General features: G+C 51.0%; 1 protein-coding gene across 1 annotated transcript; it reads left to right on the top strand.

Annotated features, from left to right (window-relative positions):
* Positions 1-10,091: 10,091 nt before the first annotated feature.
* LOC101773739 (disease resistance protein RPM1) lies at positions 10,092-12,995 on the top strand. The gene is made up of 2 exons (XM_022828266.1): positions 10,092-10,379; positions 10,467-12,995. Exons 1-2 carry the CDS (start codon positions 10,092-10,094, stop codon positions 12,993-12,995), a joined length of 2,817 nt encoding a protein of 938 aa, XP_022684001.1.
* The last annotated feature ends 9,183 nt before the right edge of the window (positions 12,996-22,178 follow it).

Here is a 22,178-nt window from a genome sequence, read left to right as displayed (position 1 = left end):
ATAACGGCATAGGTCATTGAACGCCTAGGCGTAGTGCAGCACATCCCGAGTTCCCTGGGTGAGGGCCAGAAACTCGTTGAGCTTGCGCTCCAGGAGACCTTCAGGAATGTGATGCGCTTTAAACGCCGTCTTAAACTCGTTCCAACTGACTACGTGGTCAGCAGGTAGCATGGCATGGTAGTGGTCCCACCAAAGCCATGCGGAACCACGCAGCTGCTGGGCCGCGAACCGCGCCTTGTTGTTGTCAGGGCATGGAGCGGTAAGAAGCTCAAACTTGGACTCGATCGTACGAACCCATGCATCAGCGTCGAGCGGTTCTTGGGTCTTTTGGAACAACGGGGGCTGTGTCCCCAGAAAGTCCTCATATCTTGCGATATGCTGCTGCTGCTGTGCTCTACCACCATGTGGCTACTGTTGTCCTTGCACCAGATGCCTGAGCAGCTCGGTTTGAGTTGCTAGGATTGCCTCCAATGGCGATGGTGGTGGGGGCGGGGGAAGATCTTGTTGCTGATCACTGCCACTGGGCATAGTTCCAGACCTCGTGCGGTGCGCCATCTGCAAGAGTTAACGCCCCATCAGTCTCATAACCTTAGGTGTACTCCCGCAATTGGGAACGTATGAATTAAGTCCTTCAATGCGACTCTTGCCAATGGTGAATCACACGTCCTTACAGAGGAAGCATATTCCTCCCATTTCATCACCGATAGCCCCTACTTGCCCTGGTACTCCACCTCAGGTAACCACACCACATACAGACTCCTAGGGTCGGGTCCACTCGATCCAAGGGGTCGGATACGGTCCGTACTCACAGAGGGTCAGACAAGGCGAAGACTGCCCCAAAGGTCGGCGCACTCTGGTTCGCAAACTAGGGTCGGCCAACTGAACAGGCTCCCCGAAAACAACACAGGGTCACGGCACCACTTACTTAACCTTAGCATCCACATCATACAAAAAGGATGAAACTATGCACTGCACTGGGTTGACTTTATACCAACGACATTTCAACACAGGGAGTACTCAACTCAAGGCTTAACCTATTACAACTTTCCAAAACTAGGCTGCCGAGGAGTACAACAAAAGAAAGAAGGTTCCCTGAGAACCCTTAAGCTACCACTGGACACTATGAGTCGGAGAAGGGGCGCCATCTTCTTCTATGTCCATGCTGGACACTCCCTCGTCTTCCTCAGGGTCCTCCTGAGCTTCAAGCTGCATGTTGAGGGCATGCATATCTTCAAGCTCAGCTTGGTGCTCCTCGAGGTGGGCATTGGCAACAGCCAACTCCATTTCCACCTCCATTTTCTCCTCGGAGAGCTCGATCATACCGTCCACAAGGTCGGCAACTTCTCCTTCCAGCTCAGAGATCCGGTCTTGCATGTCGTGGATCTGGATTCCACGTTGGATTAGCTGATAGGTTTGTCCTACCAGGTCTCTTCTACCTGCCTGGAGGTACCCGTGGGTGTCTGCAGCAGTCCGGGCAAAGAGAGTCATGGCCCTTCCTTGGAGCTCGATCAGCCGGTAGAAAGCAGCCATGCAACGGACGTTGGTGGAGATGGTGAGCGTGGCACAAGTAGCGGCTAACACCTCGAGGTTTCCGATGCGGTCCAGCCAGGCCGGGTCCAACCGACTCCTGACGGGAAAAAGACCAATCGGGTCCAGGGTGATCTCCACAGGGTGGAACTGACAGAACTGTGTGAGCAACTGAAGAGCGGCGGATTCCCACGTATCTTCCGGAGAAAGACCGTAGGCTATGATGCCCAGAGAGGGCCAGTCGGGCCGCACAAAAGGGGGTGGCACCAGTGCTTGCACCTGGCACGTCTAGATGCCCTGCTCCACATACAGCCGCCCAGAATACAGGGGTGGGGACTGATACCCAAACCATCTCAACGTATCCCACAAGATCGCGGGAAACCCCTCGAAATGTAGGCATGTTGATTGGAAGGTACCGTCCGCTCCAAACACCACATGCCCGGGAGCAGCCATCTGGAACCAAGAAAACCGAAGCTACGTGAGATAACTCCGAGGATCAGGGATCGGATAGAGAAACAGAAGGGATTAACCAAGAGCAACTAAGAGGATCGGAGCTAGAAATCCTTAGATCCAAAAGAACTCTGTCGGACAGGGTTGCTATTGAGAAGAGAACATTACAGATTTTTGGTATGACGCATGCACGGCCTACCGTATTCTCAACCAAAAACAACTGCCCGAACCTTGGGTCTTACGTGGTCAGCGCCGGTGACAAGGCAACAATACGTATCTCCCTATATTAACTAGTCGGTTCTAGCAACGTCTTAACGAGCGCGGTTAGCAACCTGCAGAAAACACACACACACGAACCTCTCGTGCCAGCACCCACGAAAGCGTTCCCAAACATTACCGTTCACTATAGGAACGGCACCCATGCGTTTAAGGCTGCATGGACAGCACTCAACCGTGGCAATAGGTTCCTTCCGAATAGAACCATATAACCCTTCGCATACTCGTGATGCGGCATCGGCACACGTATGACAAACGTGGCGAAACAACCGTGCCAATAGGTTCGTTGGAATCGAACCATATCAACCTTTGTATGGATCACATACGGAACCTACGCACGTATAATAGACGTGGGCGAAAACAACCGCGAAGATAGGGTCCCTTGAATGGAACTCCCTATCAACCCTCGCATACTCGTGATGCGGAACTCGACACACGTATAATAGACGTGGCGAAGTGCTGGAGGAGTTAGCAACATAACCAGATACTTATTAGTCACCTAAAAAAACCCCAAAGATCCCCTAGGGCCTCTCGCACTAAGTCATCCTTAACGTTTGTACGAGATTTTCGAAAGGCTCTTGCAACTTTTATATTTTCAAAGAAGTGTTTAGGGCTCATTGGGTTCTCTGATATGCTAAACTCGGCTCTGGTACCAAGCTGTGGCGGAACCACCCCGGATTAGCTTGATTAATCAGAGTTTAGCCGCCTAACATGCGACACTCCTGATTAACTTGAGCTAACACGAAGCGCCGTCGGACTTCATCCGATTTAACCACCTAAACAGGATCGAGTTCAGCAAACCCACACGAAGGTGAGCGGTTACAGAGAATACAACGAGTCCATGGATTTTAAACAAGTTTTACTCATTTTGATTCCACCACAAAATCCAACATTAGGGTTTACAAACAAAGATCAACAGAGAAAGCTAGGGGAAGACTTCGTCGGGGTCGGACGTCCGGGCAAGGCCAGCCAGAACATCACTGAGTCCTCTCCTCGCCGTCCGAGGAGGGGTCCCACTCGACCGTCCAGCCAGGCGGAAGCTGGGGCGGCCAAGCGCCAACAAGGGAGGGGTCGGGAACTGCAACTTCACCTGAAAAACAGGAGCCACAACAAGGCTGAGCTACTAAGCTCAACAAGACTTAACCGGGGAGGAGCCAACTACTCTTCCAACTAGACATGCAAGGCTTCTTGGCTGAGGGGTTTGTTTTGCCAAAAGCACTAAGTAACCTATTTTCAAGTTTTAGCTCCGGTTCTAGCTTTACTTACCAGTCTAGGTTGTGCAACCTATTCTAAGCACACATCGAGCCAAACAAGTGTGTGGATAAAATCAACAACCTTGCCATCATCAGATTCCTCATTTACTCAGGGTGACATAGCGATCAAGTAATCTCAAACTGTGAGAGGCAGACGAATCGATTCGAGTTCTTTAACCATGCATGGTGAACCTAGCCCCACGACATCCGCGCACCCGGAGGTCGCTTCCTGTGTCGGCCTTCCCCATTGATCCCCTAACCCGTGTCGGGCCCATTTCCTTTGGTGCAAGGTTCCACAGACCCGGTCTCTGCCATTCTGTGACCACGCTTTGCCACCACGTGCGACAACCAGCAGGGGAAACTCCGTTCCAAGAACAATGGGGCGACCGCTCACGTCTAGGTTCAATCAGGTACTAGGCTTCCTCATCCCATACTAAGTATGAGGCTAGTACTTTCAAACACTTGATCACGAACACCACCACTGTCGGGCCTTAGCAAGTTTTCATAGACAGACGGGGCGACCATCCGACCACCAAAGTGTTACCAACCCTGCCCCGTCCATCGTCCTTATAGTTGTAACAGGAGAGTAAACATGCAACTCCTACAACTCGTGAGTGACAGGAGATCACTCGGCTTTTACCGTCTCCTATTTAAGCAATGCAGCTACTCGGTCCAACAGCTAGTGCTCATATCAAGGGTTACTAAGTCATGTATCTATGGTTTCACACAACTCCTAAACGTAAATGCACAAACATGCTATTCGGAAGGCATGTGCAAGTTTGGCAAAAACACGTAGGATTTTCATGCAACCGGGGCTTGCCTGCAAACAAAGAGGGCGGAAACTGCTCGACTTCGGGGGCGGCTTCGACTTCAGCAGGCAGGAACTCGGCTACAGCTTCTTCTTCGGGCGCTGGGTGCAGCTCGTAGAAGCCGTCAGCGAGATGCAACTCTACACGAATGCAATGCAGGGGTTAGCTTAAACGTTTAAGTCGACAGCAACACTGGCTCTCCTGAGCCCAGAAACTCGCGACAAGGAGCAGGAGGTTAAGGCTGTTTGAGAGAGCTGATGATGATCACGAGGTAAGGGTAGGAAGGAAGCTAGTGGTCTGATCCTTGAACTAGAGGATGTGATAACTGGGATCCTCAGACGGAAGCGCTGAAGGGTTCCCACGTTTTACACTTACACCCTCGAGTTGAAGAAAAAGATCACAGCCAAGCCCTCGGGCGAGGCGGACAAGGGTCGGCGAACAGACAGGGTCGGATAAGACGGAACTGGGGTCGGGTGGATAGGAGGGGTCGGTCGAGGCGGACTTAGGGTCGGCACTCACCTTCTTCCTGAAAGGAAAGCTTGGGGTCGGGAAGAGGCCGACTTGGGCGCGGAACTAAAGCTTCGATCAGGGACTAAGATTGGCGATACTCCGGCGGCGGCGCTGCTTCTTGCGGATCACAAGAGAGCTCTACGCAGCACAAGGAGCACGCTGCTGGTGACTTGGATGAACTGAGAAGGAACTGGGAGATGAACTTTTCAAGAACTGGGTGGGTGGCGCTAGAAGCTTGAGCAGGGAGCTAGAGGAAACTAAGGGCAACAAAGGCGGAGGGAACTCCGGCGACAGGGGCATTCCTTTTATAGCTGCTCGAGCAGAGGAACGGAAACGTCGCGGAGAGAGAGAAGGGGAGCGGCACGAAGGCCGGGGAGAAGCAATGGAGTGCTCTGCCGTGGCGGCGATTGAGCAAACCGGACGGTGCTGCAGAACTCCGGGGGTGACGCCAGCGATCATTGCGCTACCCCGTCAGGGCGGCGTAGGCGCGGGTAGACCGGTGGTTGGGATTTGGCGGAGAGCGGGCGTCGCCGTGCGGAAGAAGTGATAGAAGCGACCGGTTAAACGGCGCTAGAATCAAGGGCGCACAGGTGGGAGAACAAGCGGACGCGGCGCGGGGAGAGCGCGGAACAACAGATTGTCGGGCGGCTTCTGACAGAGCGGGGAAAGGGACTGTCGCGGCCGCGGTCGGGGTTGGCGGTTGGGGAATCATCGTGTAGCGACGACCGGGCGGCGCACTGTTGCTGGAAGGGACGGAAAAGACGGGTGACATCGGTCTCCGGGGCCGGGATCCGGTATCGCGATGATGGGCGCGGGAGACGAGGGTCTGCAGAAAGGGGTGCAGAGGGCTTCCGCTGCCATTGGGGAAAAGCGCGCGGGAACCCACTTGGTCGCTTGCCAGAGACAAAACTGAGCGGTGGCGTCGGAGAAGACGAGCCACGCGGCAGGAAAGCTCTGAGGCGGCCATGCAACTCGAGTGCGGCTGGTGCGGGGGATCTGGAAAAGATCTCACGGGTCCACCGGGAGAAAAAGATCGGACGGGTGAGGAAGATCAGCAGGATCCGACGGAGGGCTGAACTCGCCAGGGTCGGGAAAAAGGAACGAACGGTAGGGGTCGGAACTGGCGGAAGACTGAGCACTTAGGTGCGGTCAACAGAGCAGCTGACTGAGGTTAAAGGCTGAGATCAACTTAACTGGGAAAGATTAGGGGTCGGTCATTACAGGTGAGGGTGGAAAAATGGAAGAACTATTAAGTAAGGGTCTCCCTTCCAACCTGTGGGAGAAGTGGCCGAACCTATACCTGTTGAGTAGGTCTTGCTGTTGCTCTAACCAGTAATATTTACTTTGCAATTAATTGCATAACTAGAAAGCAGGGTGCGGCCTTGCCGCACCTATCGTTGGCATGGTCCACAGGTCCAGTGTATCATACACTGGTCCATTTTTCTTTGCAATATGCCAATATCCTGCTCTGTCGTTAGCCTTCTCTTATATGTTTGTTGGTGGTGGTGTGACTTGTGAGGCTCTTTCCGTTTATTTTGCACCCCCTAGAAAGGAACCATTGAGATCATTCGCGTTGTAAATGGGCTGTTTTTTTAAGCTATGCGTGTGTTGCAATAGAGAAGGTGCGTTAACTTATAAGTTCTCTTAAGGCGTCCACAATGTACTTCAAAAGTAGTCTATAAGGACTATAATATTCCAATCCACCTACATGTACCATTGTGAAAGTGATCCATATAGTAGTCCATAGCAAAGGTACCCATAAGCTTTGAACTGCTGATAAGAGATAAAATACAATTTATCTCTCTCATCCCACTTCCTTTCTCTCCTTCCTCTCCATCTCTTTCCATATCCCATCACTTTACAAACCATTGACAACCTACTTACACAGTGTCCACCACTAAGGACTACTTGGTCAAAATATATTGGAGTCACCCTTAGGGGAGAAAATTAACATGTGATGCAATTGGTCATTTCTCTTGCAAATTTCATTATAGCTCGGAACTGAATATCCATTGCACAAGCTACCATGAAGAGAAAGGTGATAGTGTATATATGTAGACACTAATAAGCAACCAACAACCATGCATAGAAGTTGTCTTAGTCCTTTTGTTTCACTTTGTGTTGTTCCATGACCATTTAAATTTCATTGAGAGAATGAGATTCAGTATTCATCTAAGGGAAATTATCATACGCAAGTGATCGTAATATGCATAGTGGTATTGGATAGTTTGATTGTTCCTTCAAATTGGTCATGAAAAACCGATATCATGATCCTTATATATTCTGATATTGCCTCCGGCCATGCATGCAAAATGTCATCAGGCAAGGAGCACTAAACTAAAACTAAATTTGGATTCAGGGAATCACATGTTACTACCTGATTCTTAGAAATGTTTACTGGACAAACTGTATACAATAAATTTGAATGATAAACTTTCTAATGCTTACAACAATATAGGCCCTGTTTGTTTCCACCCTCCTAAAATTTTAGCTCCTAAAAGTTTTTAGGCAGTTTTTAGGCACCTCCTTTTAGTATGTTTGGTTCCACCTCCTAAAAGTGACTAAAGGCAATTAATAAAGTGGTAAAATACCCAAGATGCACCTCTCCCCACCAACCCGCTACCCATGTTCCCCTCCACAGCATTCCTGCACGCGGCCTTCATCTCCATGGCCTTCTCCCTCGCCTTCTTCCCCTCCTCGCCGCCACCCATCAGCTCCTTCACTGCTCGCTCCAACTTCGCCGGCTCCACGAAGTTGTCCCGCTTCCTGTCCACCTTCATCGCCACAGCGTTGCGGCCAAGAGGAGCAGCGGGCTGCCCATCCCGGAGGAGGTGGCGACCGGGTTGGAGGAGCGCAGGGCCGGCAGGGGGTGGGAGGACTTGGAGGCAGCGGATCCGGTGGGGGAGGGCGCGGCCAAGAAGAGCAACGGGGCGCATCTCAGTTCGGAGGAGGTGGCGGCCGGGTTGGGGGAGCGCAGGGGCCGGCGGGGGTAGGAGGACTTGGGGGCAGCAAATCTGGCGGGGGAGGGTGTCGGGACTACTCCCCGGACCCACGAGTAGGCCTTGGACGGCCCACTATGGGACGTACTCGGACGTGATCAGAACAAGGATGGGCGTATCCTACTCGGACTAGCCTTGTATGTTTATGGAAAACTACTCGGGACGATACCGAGTAGAACTCTGTAATAGTACCCGACTAGGACTCAGACTTGTAACCCTGCCCTCCCGGGTATATAAGGCCGGGCAGGGACCCCCCTCAAAACAGATCCCTCAGGACCAGAACATACATCAATACAAACCAACACACAGGACGTAGGGTATTACGCGATCTAGCGGCCCGAACCTGTCTAAATCGTGTTCCTTGTGTCACCATTGATTCCTTGATTCTCGACGACCCTTACCGCATAAAAGACCACCTAGGGTACCCCCTAGGCAGGTTGCCGGTCTAAAACACCGACAGAGGGCACGGCCGGTAGTGGTTGGGTGCGGCCAAGAAGAGCGGCGGGGCACAACTGGGTCCGGAGGAGGAGGCGGCCGGGTCGCTGGAGCAACGCGTCACTGGGGGCGACGAGGACGAGGTCGGCAGCGGCAGCGCGGCCATCGTTGAAGTTGAGGGCGTAGCTGAGCGCGGGGGATGGCGCCGGGTCGCAGAACTCGCTGAAGATGGGCGGCGGCGGGAGATGGGCGGCGGCGGCGGCGGGAGTCGAGCGGAAGGCATTGGAAGGCACGGCTTTAGGCGGCAGCGGCGGAAGGTGGGAGCCAGGCGGAAGTGCGGTAGGAGGGACGTCGCTGGCGGGGGCCGGGCAGGAGGGACGCCGGCGGCGGGCGGAATGGCGGCGAGGGGCTGGGAGGGAGGGAGGGTGGGAGAGAGAGGGCAATAAATGAGGGGTAGTGGGAGTCCAGATCTGGTTTTAGAAGGCTTTAGGAGGGGGTGGGGGAACTAAAATTTTTGAGGCTCCTAAAATATTTTAGTCACCTTTTTTAGTCACCTTTTAGGAGGATTTTTTGGCTCTTTAGTCAATTTTTAGTCACTTTTTAGAAGCTAAAATTTTAGGAGGGTGGAAACAAACAGGTCCATGCCCATAGTTTACAGGTCAGCGTGCACTATGAAATGACTATCCGCAATGGTGCAGATTGCTCCCACTAATTTGGTTGACTTCAGGCTCCTCTCTCTTTGGGCGCCTTGTTTTGCAATTGTAACAATGCAGAGCGAAAAGGAGAGTAGGTTGGCCATGACATACGTTGATAAGATCAGACGGCGGTCTCGCCTTGTGTTCACCATGGCCCTGTGAGGCATCAGAAACTGCATGATTGCATTGACACGGACACCATTTGCGGAGCAGTCAGAACATCATCGAACAGGCTAGAAACAGCTGAGCGACAATTAATGTCGTCAAATCCGACGCCGGCTCGTCGGCATCTACACCATTGAGCGGCGCTTGAGAGGGACATACGGCGGGTAACAAGAGGCGTCGCAGCAGCCGGTTCGAGTGTCTGTTCCAGAAATTCGGGGCAAGGCTCGGAGGGACGGCCGTGGACATCGCTGCCGTCGTTGTTTGGGAGTACGCGGGGCTCGTGGAGAGGACGGTCAGGGAGATGGGGACGAACGCCAGATGCGGCCGTCCCGGTGATCTCGAGCGGCGTGGCTACTGGGAAGAAGTGTCGACTACGGCGGTGGCGAGGTACAGATGCAGCACGCGGTGTTTTTTTCGCGACGGGGAAGGATCTCGAAATGCTGGAGCTTCTGGATGGCCCGATTAAGATCGGATGGTAGAAAAAACAAGATGACGTGGCCCAATCTCTGGACAGATCTTGTCCGCAGTTTTCGTCACTTCCAATATGAGAAGAGGCAGCAGGTAACTCTAGAGTATTTGTAGTGATAAAAAAAAAATCTTCTGCCATTCTTTGTGGAAGGAAAGAACCAGATGGATTCGCACGAGATATTCAATAATGCAAGTGATTCTTTGCTCCTAGTTTGCCGGCTGACAGCTCAGTTTTGCTGCGTGCCATAGCTTGCAAAAGTTTGGAATGAAATAGGTCCTTGCATGTGCGCGTGCCTCTCCATCCGTGGTTTTGGATAGCTTTGTCGTCCCCTTCATGCAAGCAGCATCCAGATGCTCGATCGACCTCCCTCTCTATATATGCACTCGTGCCTTTTGTACCTTGCTCCCCATTGTGTGCAAAAAAAAAACAAGAAGAAGAAGAAAGAGTCACAGTTCCAATCCGTAGTTACCAGCTCGTCCAGAGATCGAGAGAAAGAGATAGACATGGCCGCCGGCACCGCCCAGGGCGCCGTGGACTCGCTTTTGGGCCGGCTCTCGTCGGTGCTCATGGAGGAGGCTCAGCTGCTGCGCGGCGTCCGCGGCGACGTCGAGTTCATCAAGGACGAGATGGAGAGCATGAACGGCTTCCTCCTCGACGTCGCCGCCGCCGACCGCCCCAACCACCAGGTCCGGGCTTGGGCCAAGCAGGTCAAGGAGCTCGCCTTCGACTCCCAGAACTGCATCGACCGCTACGTCCAGTGCGTCTCCGACGTCCCCGGCTCCGGCGCCGGCGTCCTCGCCACCCTCCGCCGCGCCCCGCGCCTGCTGAGCACCATGCCGGCCCGGCACCGCACCGCCGTGCGGATCCGGGAACTCAAGGCCCGGGCGCGCGACCTGGGCGAGAGGCGGCGCCGCTACGACGTCACCGTCCCGCACGTCGCCGCGCCCGTCGCCACCGGCGGTGCCAACACCCCGGAGGATGAACGAGAGGACGCGCGGCGGCGAGCTCTGGCGAACGCCACGGAGTTCCTTGACGAGGACGTCCGGGAGGTGATCAGCTGGCTGGCCGTAGAGCTTCCCCTCGGCCATCCGCAGCGGCGGCTCTGGGCCATCGCCATCGTGAGGAGGCAGTACCAGGAAGACGAGTACCCTCTCACGAGGAAGGTGTACGAGCACCCGTCGCTGTCGAGCTGCTTCCATCTCAAGGCCTGGATCAATGGCGTCGACAAGTACATGAAGCGCAAGGAGACGCTCCAGTGCATACTGGACCAGCTTCCCGCACCGGATGATAATGGAATAGCAGCAGATGGCGACATGAACGAGGAGGCACGATTGGTGAAGGAGCTCAAGGATCGTCTCAAGGGCAAAAGGTTCTTGATTGTCGCCGCTAATGATGCATATGGAAAGGTGCGGACAGAGATCGAATCTGCTGTTCATGATTTGTCTGTTGGCGGCGGCGATGGCGATTCCCCTGCATCAGCTGGAAGTGCCATCATTGTGACGACATGGTTCCCGCCTCGCGAACCATCGTCCGATCTCTACAAGATCAAGAACTATCTGAACATTGATGCTCTCTTCCACGAGAAAGCTGTGGCGCTGGTTGGTGACTGCTGCGACAGCGATCTGCAGGAGATCATAAGGAAGATCTTGACGAAGCGCGGCGGGAACTTCTTCTCCATGGAGATGTTCCTCCGTGCTCTCTATGTCAACCCTAAAAGACCCAGAGAGCAGCTGCAGATTTTGCTGGACAGCATGACATTTGGAAGCATCATTGCTACACACATGATACTCTTCTGCTACAATGACCTGCCAAGCCACTACAAGAGCTGCCTGCTGTACCTGTCCATCCTTTTTGAGAGGATGTATCTACCGTCCAGCTCTCCACAGGATTTCAGAGTCAAGAGGACAAGCATAGTAAGGCGGTGGGCAGCTGAAAACCTCATCACCAGAAGAGATGGGCTGGTTGCGACTGATGAAGCCGAACGCTGTTTCGATGAGCTTGTGGCCCATGGTCTGGTTCGTCCTGTCGACATTGGTGCTTCAGGCAAAGTGAAAACCTGCACGGTGCATCATCGTGTTCTGTCATTCATTACCAAGATGGCCAGAGATGAGGGCTTGGTTGACACTGACCTGCCTCCTGACTTGGCTTGCCGCCTTTCAATCGGCAATGGAATCAGGCTGCAACAACTCCAGCACCACCAAATGAAGCATGTAAAGGGTGCTGAACAATTCACTGGCTGCTGTTGGGGCAGCATCCATGAGCGTCCCATTCCCGTAGAAGGTTCGGAGGATTCTAGGTGTTCCATGGACATGGATTACACGGAAGCATTTCTCCAGTCGCTGCAAGCATCTCCTCCGTTAGGATTGGTGGAAGTGCTGGACCTAGAAGGATTCAAAGGGTTGAAGAAACAGCACCTCAAGGACATCTGCGACAAGGTATATCAGCTCAAGTACCTGAGTATAAGGAACACCGATATCACCGAGCTCCCAAAGGACATTGAGAAGCTCAGATACTTGGAGACACTTGACATCAGGCAAACCAAGATACGGACATTGACCTCAAAAGCCGTCGTCCTACCAAAGCTAATGCATCTGCTCGCTGGCAATATTGAACAACAAAGAGATGATTCTGCCACCAGGTCAGGGGGCAGATCATTTTCCACTGTGCATATACCACCTGGAATTGGGAGCATGACAGATTTGCAGATCTTGTGCCATGTTGAAGTCTCCAACAGTGCTGATGAGTTGATGGAGGTTGGACGGCTGCAGCAACTACGGAAACTGGGTGTAGTTCTCCGTGGCAAGGAAGCTCGTCTCGGTCATTTTCTGCGAGTAATTGAGAGGTTGAATGAATGTCTCTGCTCTCTGTCGCTCCAAATCGAGCTGACTAGCAGCAGTGATACTCCTGATCTGAACATGGAGAAGACTGCATTCTCGCCCCCGAAATTTCTCGAGAGCCTAACCATCAACGGCAACATAACTGGGCTGCCTAGGTGGATCAAGGAGCTTCGTCAGCTTTCCAAGATAACTCTATGTGGCACCTCCCTGATGGACAATGCTATCCGGACTCTCGGTGAGCTCACTGCTTTGCGCTGCCTCAGACTATGGCACAAGTCATACATAGAAATGAGGCTCACCTTTAAGGATGACGAGTTCCAGAATCTCAAGTATTTTCTTGTTGAGGGATCAGACATCACCGCCATCCATTTCGAGAATGGAGCTGCTCCTAAGCTTGAGAAGATAGTTTGGGCTTTCACGCAATTGCTCTCTCTTTCCGGAGTCAAAAACCTTCCAGGTCTGAAGGAGATTGAGTTAAATGGTGACTGCGATCCTTATCTGATCATACAGGAGATGGCAGCACATCCAAATCATCCTGTTGTCATACAATGCCAATCTGTGAGGTTCTGAAGTAATTAATCACTGCATGTGTCTGTATTGTGCTGTTGTTCATTATATTCATGGTTATGTTGATCATGATGTATACGAATTGTATCATGATGTATATATGTATATTCATGCTCTTTGGATTAATATGTGTTTGAGGGATATGGGTACCCATGGGTCCCCACTGACCAGGATACTCACCGGTCCTAACAAGTGGGTCCATCTGACCGGAACGTGCGGGCCGCCTGACCGAAACGTGCGGGCCAAGGACGTGAAGATACTTGGAACAGAGGTCAGGTGATTCAAATCAGCCCGGATATTGCGGGATACGTGTTGTAATCCGACTCAGATTGCTTTCCATGTAACAACCGACTAGATTAGATCAAACCAACTTGTAACCTTAGGTCGTCAGCTTATATAAGGCGGCCAAGGGCGCCTCCCCAGGGCACATCAACTCTCCGCAAACAATACCAGCAATACAATCCAACAAAATATAGGATGTAGGGTATTACTCTCCAGAGGCCCGAACCTGTCTAAACCCCTGTGTTCTCATGATCACCTTCGAATTCTTGATTTCGTAATCCTCCCTGCCTACAAATCTACCAATTGGGTAACGCCCGATGGACTGCCGGGCTACTAAATTCGACAGTTGGCGCGCCAGGGATGTTTTTGAGATCCTCCCCGGCGAGCTCGATGGCATCTCACCCCAACGTCATCTTCCTCGAGAGCATGAAGGACTTCCTCACCAATTTGATCCACCTCTGCATCGGGAGCATGCCAGTGGACTCTGACTCTAGCACCTTCTACGTTGACTTGGAGTCCGCCGCCAGCTCAGCATCCGTCGGATCTATTTTGACGGAGCAAGATCTTCACCCGAGGATCATCACGCCACTTGCCCAGCAGGTCGGCGATCTCTCCCTCTCTGAGAGGATTCCCAACATCCTTGCTGCGACCTACCCACCCATGCCCTCCGACCTGATCGGGAGGCTAGATCGCATCAGCAACACAATCACTAAGTGCATTGATCTCTCCGAGGCGGCGCTATGCTCAACAAGGTCGACGCAGGATCCTTCCTTTGCCCCTTTTGGTCTTGAGGAACTTGGCTGCAACGTTTTCCACGAAACTTGCACAGTCTTTTCAGATCCAATCTGAAGACCCACCCGTACCCGCCTAGTTTCCGGACCGTGGTGAGTTTCAGATCCCCCGCATCGTCCTAACTCCGAACCCCTTTGGAAGCGATGACGAGAGCAGCTCCACCACGCCAGATCGCGAAGCCTTTGTGGTCTCCACCGATGATCCACCTAAGGACGGCGAAACTTCTACTCAGGAAGTAGGTCGCAGCGCTAAGAACTAGGACCATGCAGTATGGCGCCAACGGGAGCAAGCCGATACCCAGCAACGCCAACAACCTGCTGCAAATGCGGGAGCCGAGGCGGCAGGTGACCAGTGTCGACCACCGCGCGCTGCCAACACCGACCCACCTCATGCCAACGATGGTGACAATGCCGACCAGGAAGGTGTCCGGGTCACACGCAGGCACCCTGTGCGCGCTCGCAATTTACAAGCCAACCTCGAGGAAGCTATGTATTCTATTTTCATCTTTTTATTGAATGAATAAAACCTTTGAGGTTCTTTGCATACCTACTACCTTCCTGTTCCTTTGCCCGAGCTGTTCCTGACGCTCGGGGGCTGTCTGACCTGTTCGACAGACCACTTGCTCTCAAGCTTAGGGGCTTCCCCCAGGCGCCGACCTCTGGGTCTTGCATCCTTCTTCTCCCCCTCTCAAGGCAATACGACTAACTCGTGTGGTCAGTGTCCTAGCTCATGAAATCTAGATAACCTTGTGTTCACCCCTCCTACAAGCTTGAGATCCACTCTCAGCAGGACGCTGGTCAAGCAAAGCTAGGCACTTAGTGGCTACAGGCCTCAGCTACACGCTATCCTATTGTATACACCAAGGAAGAGATGGAGCCCCTTTCTTTTTGCATACGTTAAGTCAATTACATCACATGTCTTATCATACAGTTTGATACACCACATGTTTCATTTTACAGGTCCAGCTCATTAATAATGTTTTCCGCTACATCATTAAACTGGTCGACCAGTTCTGGAAGCTTCTCTGTGTTGAAGTCAGTCGCGACCCTTGCACCAGCATGCTCCAAAGAAATCCGCGGGAAGTGTGTCTTCAACACTACCAAGACATTCCTAATGCACTCCACCACAGTGTCCTTCAGCAGCTCCTTTAACCGACCAAGTGCACTCCTAAGGCGATCAAGAAGTGGCGTTGGCGCGGTCAGGTCGGTATACGGTAGGACCATGTCCATCACATAGCTGGCTGCCTCACACAGATCTTCCAGCTCCACCTCCAACCCTGCAATCACTGATTGGTCATGCTTAAGACTTTGCAGTGCAACTTCTAAGCAGCGGTCAATATCTTTGCGCAAGCCGGCCTCGTAAGCCAGCTTCTACGACACAGCGTACTCACGGTGAACCACCACGTCATGCTCTTGTTGGAGATGGGCATTTGAATCATCGCACTCTTTCAGGTGTCGCTTGAGCCTTTGCTCCTTCACTTCGGCAACTACTCATTCGAACAAGCAAACATCAGTACCAAGACTTTAAGGACAGCACCGAGTAGACAGGTCGGCACAACGTACCTTTCAAGTGTGCACCAAGAATCTATTGCCGCAAGGCTTGGTCCAGGTCCTTTTGCTTCAGCTGCTTCGCGACCTTCTTGAGGTTTGCCTCAAGTCGCTTTTCCTTTAAGCGATATTGCTCGGCTTACTGGATCGCATCTGCCCTCTTATGAGCACGAGTGGTCAGACCCTGCTTACATTCTAACAATCAGTGCTCTGCAAAGAAACTGAATTTCAAATATAAGTTCTCTAGGTTGGTTGGCACACTTACAAATAACAGCTCAGAAATCCTTAAGGATGATTGCCGCAACTCGGCAAGATCTTTCTTGTCCTGCACTACGTCCCCAGCAAGGTCGGTCCCGGAGGAGTCCAAGGTATCAGAATCATCTCCTCCATCCTGGTGGACCTCTCCGGTAGCGGATCATCCTTGGGCAACTCTTCTAGGTGGGACTGGGCTCCAGCTCTCTCACCAGACACCTACTCGGCCCCGGAGCCGACCACAGTGGCGTCTGCAACAACCGCACTCGAAGATGCAATATCCCCGACTACGCCTTGCTGCGGCACTGGGGTTGGTGCAGCTACTCTAGCGCTACCATCTTGATCCCCCCTCGACCTCTGGTGGCGGCGATTGTTCAGGGACGCGGCCGTTCGCCCCTTCGGCATGGGTCGAGCAACCAGTTAGCTGTGCACCAGATTCATCATCAAGCATGGCATTCCTGCATTATTAGTGCGAGAGGCAATTTAAGAAAGATAGGCATAAAAAAATCACAAAACAAATAATATAACTAGATTGCACTCACATGGTCCTCTCCTTTCACTCGGAACTTGGGGCGCAAGGGCAGTGGTGGCAACAACACACCTTCGCTTAGCCTCCCATGGATTTTCACCTTCAACATCTCCTTGATCCGCTCCACGTTGGTCGCGATTGTCTCAAGGAGCTCTGACTTTTTCTTTTTGGTGCTAGGCTCGACGTGTCTGACTCCTCATTCGCTTCACTAGCCGACCTGGCTGCGGACACCACGCTCGGGGCAGCCTTCTCTTTCCTACCAGCTACCTTCTTCCTCTTGAAGCTCGGCTTTTGAGATTTGGAGGTCGGAACCTTATGCACAGCCTGCCGTGTTCGGCGTCCAACTGGCATGGAGTCCTCATCCCGGACGACCTCTTCTGGCATGTCTTCATCCGACCCAATGGAGGAGTCCGACTCCCAATCAAGGCCAGTAGGCGGCTAGTCGGACTCGGTGGACGGGCAGACTTAGGGTTGCTGTTGCTTGGCCCCTCCAGGAAGTGGCGCCGGGTAAAAGAACTCAAATTTGCCATTTTGGTCAATCAACAAGAATAGTCAGAGACAACACAAAAGCACAACGGGAATGCCAAATCAATGCAGTTAAGATCATACCGGGTCAGCCAGCCTCTTGAGGGAATATGCTTTGGGGCAGCTCTTGTTCTTGATGATAAAACCCAAAAACTTGCTTACCCGATTGACGACTTCTTCCTTGGTCACCTTTTGCTAGACCTCCCGGGTCGGGTCTAATGGCCCTATATACTCATATGCCGGATGGACCCTGTTCTTGATTGGCTGTGTCAATCTCTGATAGAAATTGATACTTACAGCCCCGGTTGTGAGTCCACACGCCTTCAGGTCGGCGATCTTCTCCAGCAGCTGCTTCACCTGCACCATCTCCTCCAAGGTCGGCTGGTTCGACCACTCGAGCATAGTAACTAACGCGTATCTGGTACATGGCGGGAGCTCGGGCTTCTGATTGGCGACCATAAACCATTCCTTGTGCCAGCCCTTGTTGGATTCCTTCAGCTGGATGTCGAAGTACTCTTGCACTTTCTTCGGCCGCAACGAAAATCCACATACCCCAATCACTCGTGGCTTCTCCTTGGTCGATACAGATTTCAACTGATACAGATACTTTCACAAATCGAAGTGGGGGGGTTGGATTCCGAGCTACACCTTGCACAGATGAATAAAAACCGCGATATCAAGAACGGAGTTGGGATTCAAGTGTACCAGCTTGATCTTGTAGTAGTGCAGCAATCCGCAAAAGAATTCCCCGCAAGGGATCCTGAATCTGTGCTCAAAGAAGGACGTGAAGACCACCATCTCCGACTTGTCCTCACTGGGGAATTCCTGCCCGGTGGTCGCCTTCCAATCGAGCAGCGCCTTGGGCCCGAGGAGACCCCGGTCGACGAGTGCTTGGATGTGCTCCTCCGTCATCACAGATTTCATCTAGTATTGGAATGGATCCGGTGCATTCCCCACTGCCATCTCTTCGGTTTCTACTCCCTGAGATTTGGATCTAATAACCGCAAGGCTCTTGATTCGCATACGGCGGCGCGGCGGCTCGGGTGGTGGCGGAGAAGTGCGCGTGAGTAGATTACAAAGCACGGCGGCGCGGCCTAGGGTTCACAAATGTGGCAGCGGTGTGCTCCGTGGACTGCAGTGGCAGCTGCACTTGGGAGTGAGATGGAATGGAAATAAAAATGGAACTGTGCCCCTTAGCTTTTGAAGGACGTGACGGCGTAACCCTAGCGACAGAATTTGCGAGTTTTCCGTTATTGCGGCGCACGTGCTGGACGAAATCTGTAGGTTTTCTGTTATGTTTTTTCATGGCATGGCTCCGCTAGTCCTCGCGCTCACGCTTGGAGGCTGGGTGCCTGCTTCTGGTTGGCATGCCTCCGTGGCTCTGCCAGTCCTCGTATTCGAGCCCTGGTTGCCTATTTCAGGTCGGTGTGCCTCCATGGCTCCGCCAGTCCTCACGCTCATGCTCGGGGGCTGGGCGCCTACTTTTGGTCAGTGTGGCTCCGCCAGTCCTTGCACTCACGCTCGAGGGCTGGGCGCCTAATTCAAGCCGGCGTGTCTCCGTAGCTTTGCCAGTACTCACACTCACGCTTGGGGACTGGGCGCCTGCTTCTGGTCGGTGTACCTCCATAGCTCAGCCAGTCCTTGCGCTCAGGCTCGGGGGCTACACGCCTAATTCAAGTTGGCGTGCCTCCATGGCTCCGCTAGTCCTCACGCTCACGCTCGGAGGCTGGGCGCCTACTTCAGGTCGGCGTGGCTTCGCCTATCCTTGTGCTCGGGCACTAGGATATGCTTCTAGGATCAATTTTTTCTTCCTTTTTGACCATTGGACCGATTATACTAATTGCTTCAATGCTCGGAGGCTACTCCTTATGGAGTGTGACTTGTGACGCCCTTCATGTCCTTCGCTTCGACCTGTTGGATGCCTGCTATCCATCAACTCGGCACTCGGCTTCGCTCTACGCATATGGCTCTGCATTTGCTTGGGTTTTCTTCTTTTTTGAGCACTGCGCAGCCTCTCCGTCACTATGACGCCATCGCAACTTCACACAACCACATTCCAAGCTTCGCTGCGATGACCTCAGGTTCCTATTCACCTACACATCGCTCAGGGACTTGAGGGATATGGGTACCCCATGGGTCCCCACCGACCAGGATACTGGGCGGTCCTGACAAGTGGGCCCGCCCGACCGGAACGTGCGGGCCAAGGACGTGAAGATACTTGGAACACAAGTCAAGGAGGCAGCCTAGATATTGCGGGATATGTGTTGTAATCCAACTCAAATTGCTTTCCATGTAACAACCGACTATATTAGATTCAAACCAACTTGTAATCCTAGGTCGTTAGCCTGTATAAGGCGGCCAAGGGTGCCTCCCCAGGGCACATCAACTCTCCACGAACAATACCAGCAATATAATCCAACAAAATACAGGACGTAGGGTATTACTCTCCGGAAGCCCGAACCTGTCTAAACCCTTGTGTTTTTGTGATTCACCTTCAAGTTTCTTGGTAACCGCCTGGTGGACTGCCAGACTACTCAATCCGAGAGTATTGATCAATGAAGAGTTACATAACATCCTATTGAATCACTGGTTTAGTTAATTTTGCATATTTCATTTGTCAATACAGAACTACAGATAACCCTTTTACCGATTCAGAGTCTGCAACTATTTTCTGCTGCAGTAAGTATAGATTAGTGTTCTGTGCGAAGGATTCTTCCTTAAATGTTTGCTAACATAACTAGGGTATTGTTCCAAAAGAACTATATCCCTTTTGTTTTTCTGGAGGTTGTTGATGATCTACTGGATCACAAATACAAGAGTCAAACCTATCAAAAGTCCATATGTGCACTAGATTATTGAATTTTATTCACAATCCCCAAAAGAACCATATCACATCATGTTGTAAAAGAATTGTAAAAGAAAAAGGTCACGAAGAGAGAAATGGTGCTACCATTATTGTGGTGGTTGGGACTAACACTTCGTACCATTTGGAAATGTACCATCAGCGTGCGGCGCTGTTTTCTCCATTGTTTCGAAATACATGGATGAAGCATGGATAGACATGAGAATTATGACTACAACGACCGAATTTTGGAAATCTATATTGCACGCAACCAAATCCTTGAGAAGTCTCAAAATATACCTGCTTCAGTTGCAGTGCCGGCCGGGTGCCACTTGCCTAGCGGCTTGCCTCTCAGGTGCTGATAGCTGTCCATCGCCACACCAGGTGCCGCCAACCGCCTCCGCGAACACGCCCACCGCTGCCTGGCTACCTGCCGGGCTACCTGAGACGCAGGGTTGGGTTCCGTGGCCCGTGGGCTTCCGGCAGATTGGCCCAATTTTCCAACAGCATATGTTATGGGTCCATTCCATCTACACCTCCACTTCACAGCCTAATCATCACCATAGCCCATAGGCATAAAAAAAAGATGCTAATCACGATTTTTTTAAAAAAATATATTTTTAACCATCTCTAAGTATATAGTAATGTCAAAGCAACTACGTCTTCTTCGTCCATAATGCATAACTATGGAAAAAACATACAAGGCTATAGGAAACCTGTACAAAACCGTCTTCCATGTGTAAAACTAGAAACCATCACTTGTAATGTAGAACCGCATCCCACGCGCAAGCCCAAAAAACCTCAGGCCGGTCGGGGCTGTTTGGATATGAGGTGCTAAACTTTAACAGTGTCACATCAGATGTTTGGATGCTAATTAGGAGGATTAAAAAGGAGCTAATTATAAAACTAATTGCAGAACCTTTTGCTAATTCGCGAGACGAATCTATTAAACCTAATTAATCCATCATTAGCAAATGGTTACTGTAGCATCACATTGTCAAATCATGGACTAATTAGGCTTAATAGATTCGTCTCGCGAATTATACTCCATCTGTGCAATTAGTTTTGTAATTAGCTTATGTTTAGTACTTCTAATTAGCATCAAACATCCGATATGACAGGTGTTAAACTTTAACAGGATGTTCCCAAACACCCCAAAGAGTCCGTGCGAGCGTGGCTGCAGGTGAGTGTTTATATCGTGTTTCACAATAATTTTTGTTGTACTAAGCTTTATGTACATATACTTTTTCAATTATTCAGGTAATGAGATGCAGATTCTTTGTGCATAAGTATATGATCTTTTGATCTTATTGATGTCACAAAGGAAATACAAATGGAGCACCGTTGGTTACCCTTAATCTTACTCTAATACCATTCATGTATTACGGACCTCTAAGCTCTGGACGTTAGAATTTCTTGTTTATCCCATATCAACGCAGCCGCTTGTATAACTGCAAGTTTGCCAATTTTACAGAAGTAATTGAAGGAGACTGCCGAACAAACATGTATATATTAGAACATATCAATTATTCAATTTAAACCGAATAACGACCTAGATTAAGGGGAACTTGTTTTCAAGTAAGTATGTGTTTGTGAACACAGTAGTTTCCATTATTCTTCCACTAAGTATGTATTTGTGCATCTCACAATATTTTAAATACTGTTTTAGCAGTATTGGCGTGCAATTAGACTTAGAAAACAGACTAATATTGGTGTGTCATAATTTTTATAATTGTTGCAACGTACTGGTATCATAATAGGCTATCACCGACCAAACCAGCTACTTTGAGGATGGTGCCTAATTATTTTGAGAAGGGAAATAATTTTTCTTCCCTAAACGAGAGAAAAGAAATACTAGCTAGATGCAGCTGTTTTGGACTAACCAAATTCCTTTCCTCACGCCGAACACATGGTACTCCGTAACATTAATGACCAAAAACGCAGATATCAAATAACCTTGAACTAAAGGAAAAACTATTCCAAGACTCTAAAATTCTTATTATTACCGATTGTATTAATTATATGTTTCTATACTGTAGCCTAATTCTTATCATGTTAGATTTATTATATTTTTATTTTCTGAGATATAATAACAAATGAAAATAGAAAAAGAGAAAGTAAGAAACGGAGGCGCCTAAAAATAGAAAAAGAAAAAGGAAAAAGGAAAGGTTTAAACCCATCCACATGTCCCTGCGCGGTCGGAGCCAAATATACCCATCGCTCCCCCTCGATCCTCGTTGGCTTCCCTCGTTCCGAGGCCTTCTCCTCTCTTCTCTTCTCCCCCAAATCCTACTAGAAGCGCAAGCTTAAACAAATTAAGCTCAGTTGAGAAAGTCCATAGATCACCTAATAGGCCATGTGTGCTTTCATAGCCCAACCTATGGTTCTTGGCCTGTTCGGCTATGATTCCTGCCGCT

Source organism: Setaria italica, chromosome VII (assembly GCF_000263155.2).
Source record: "Setaria italica strain Yugu1 chromosome VII, Setaria_italica_v2.0, whole genome shotgun sequence".
Classification (NCBI taxonomy): Eukaryota; Viridiplantae; Streptophyta; class Magnoliopsida; order Poales; family Poaceae; genus Setaria; species Setaria italica.
This window is presented reverse-complemented; position numbering and strand designations above follow the sequence as displayed.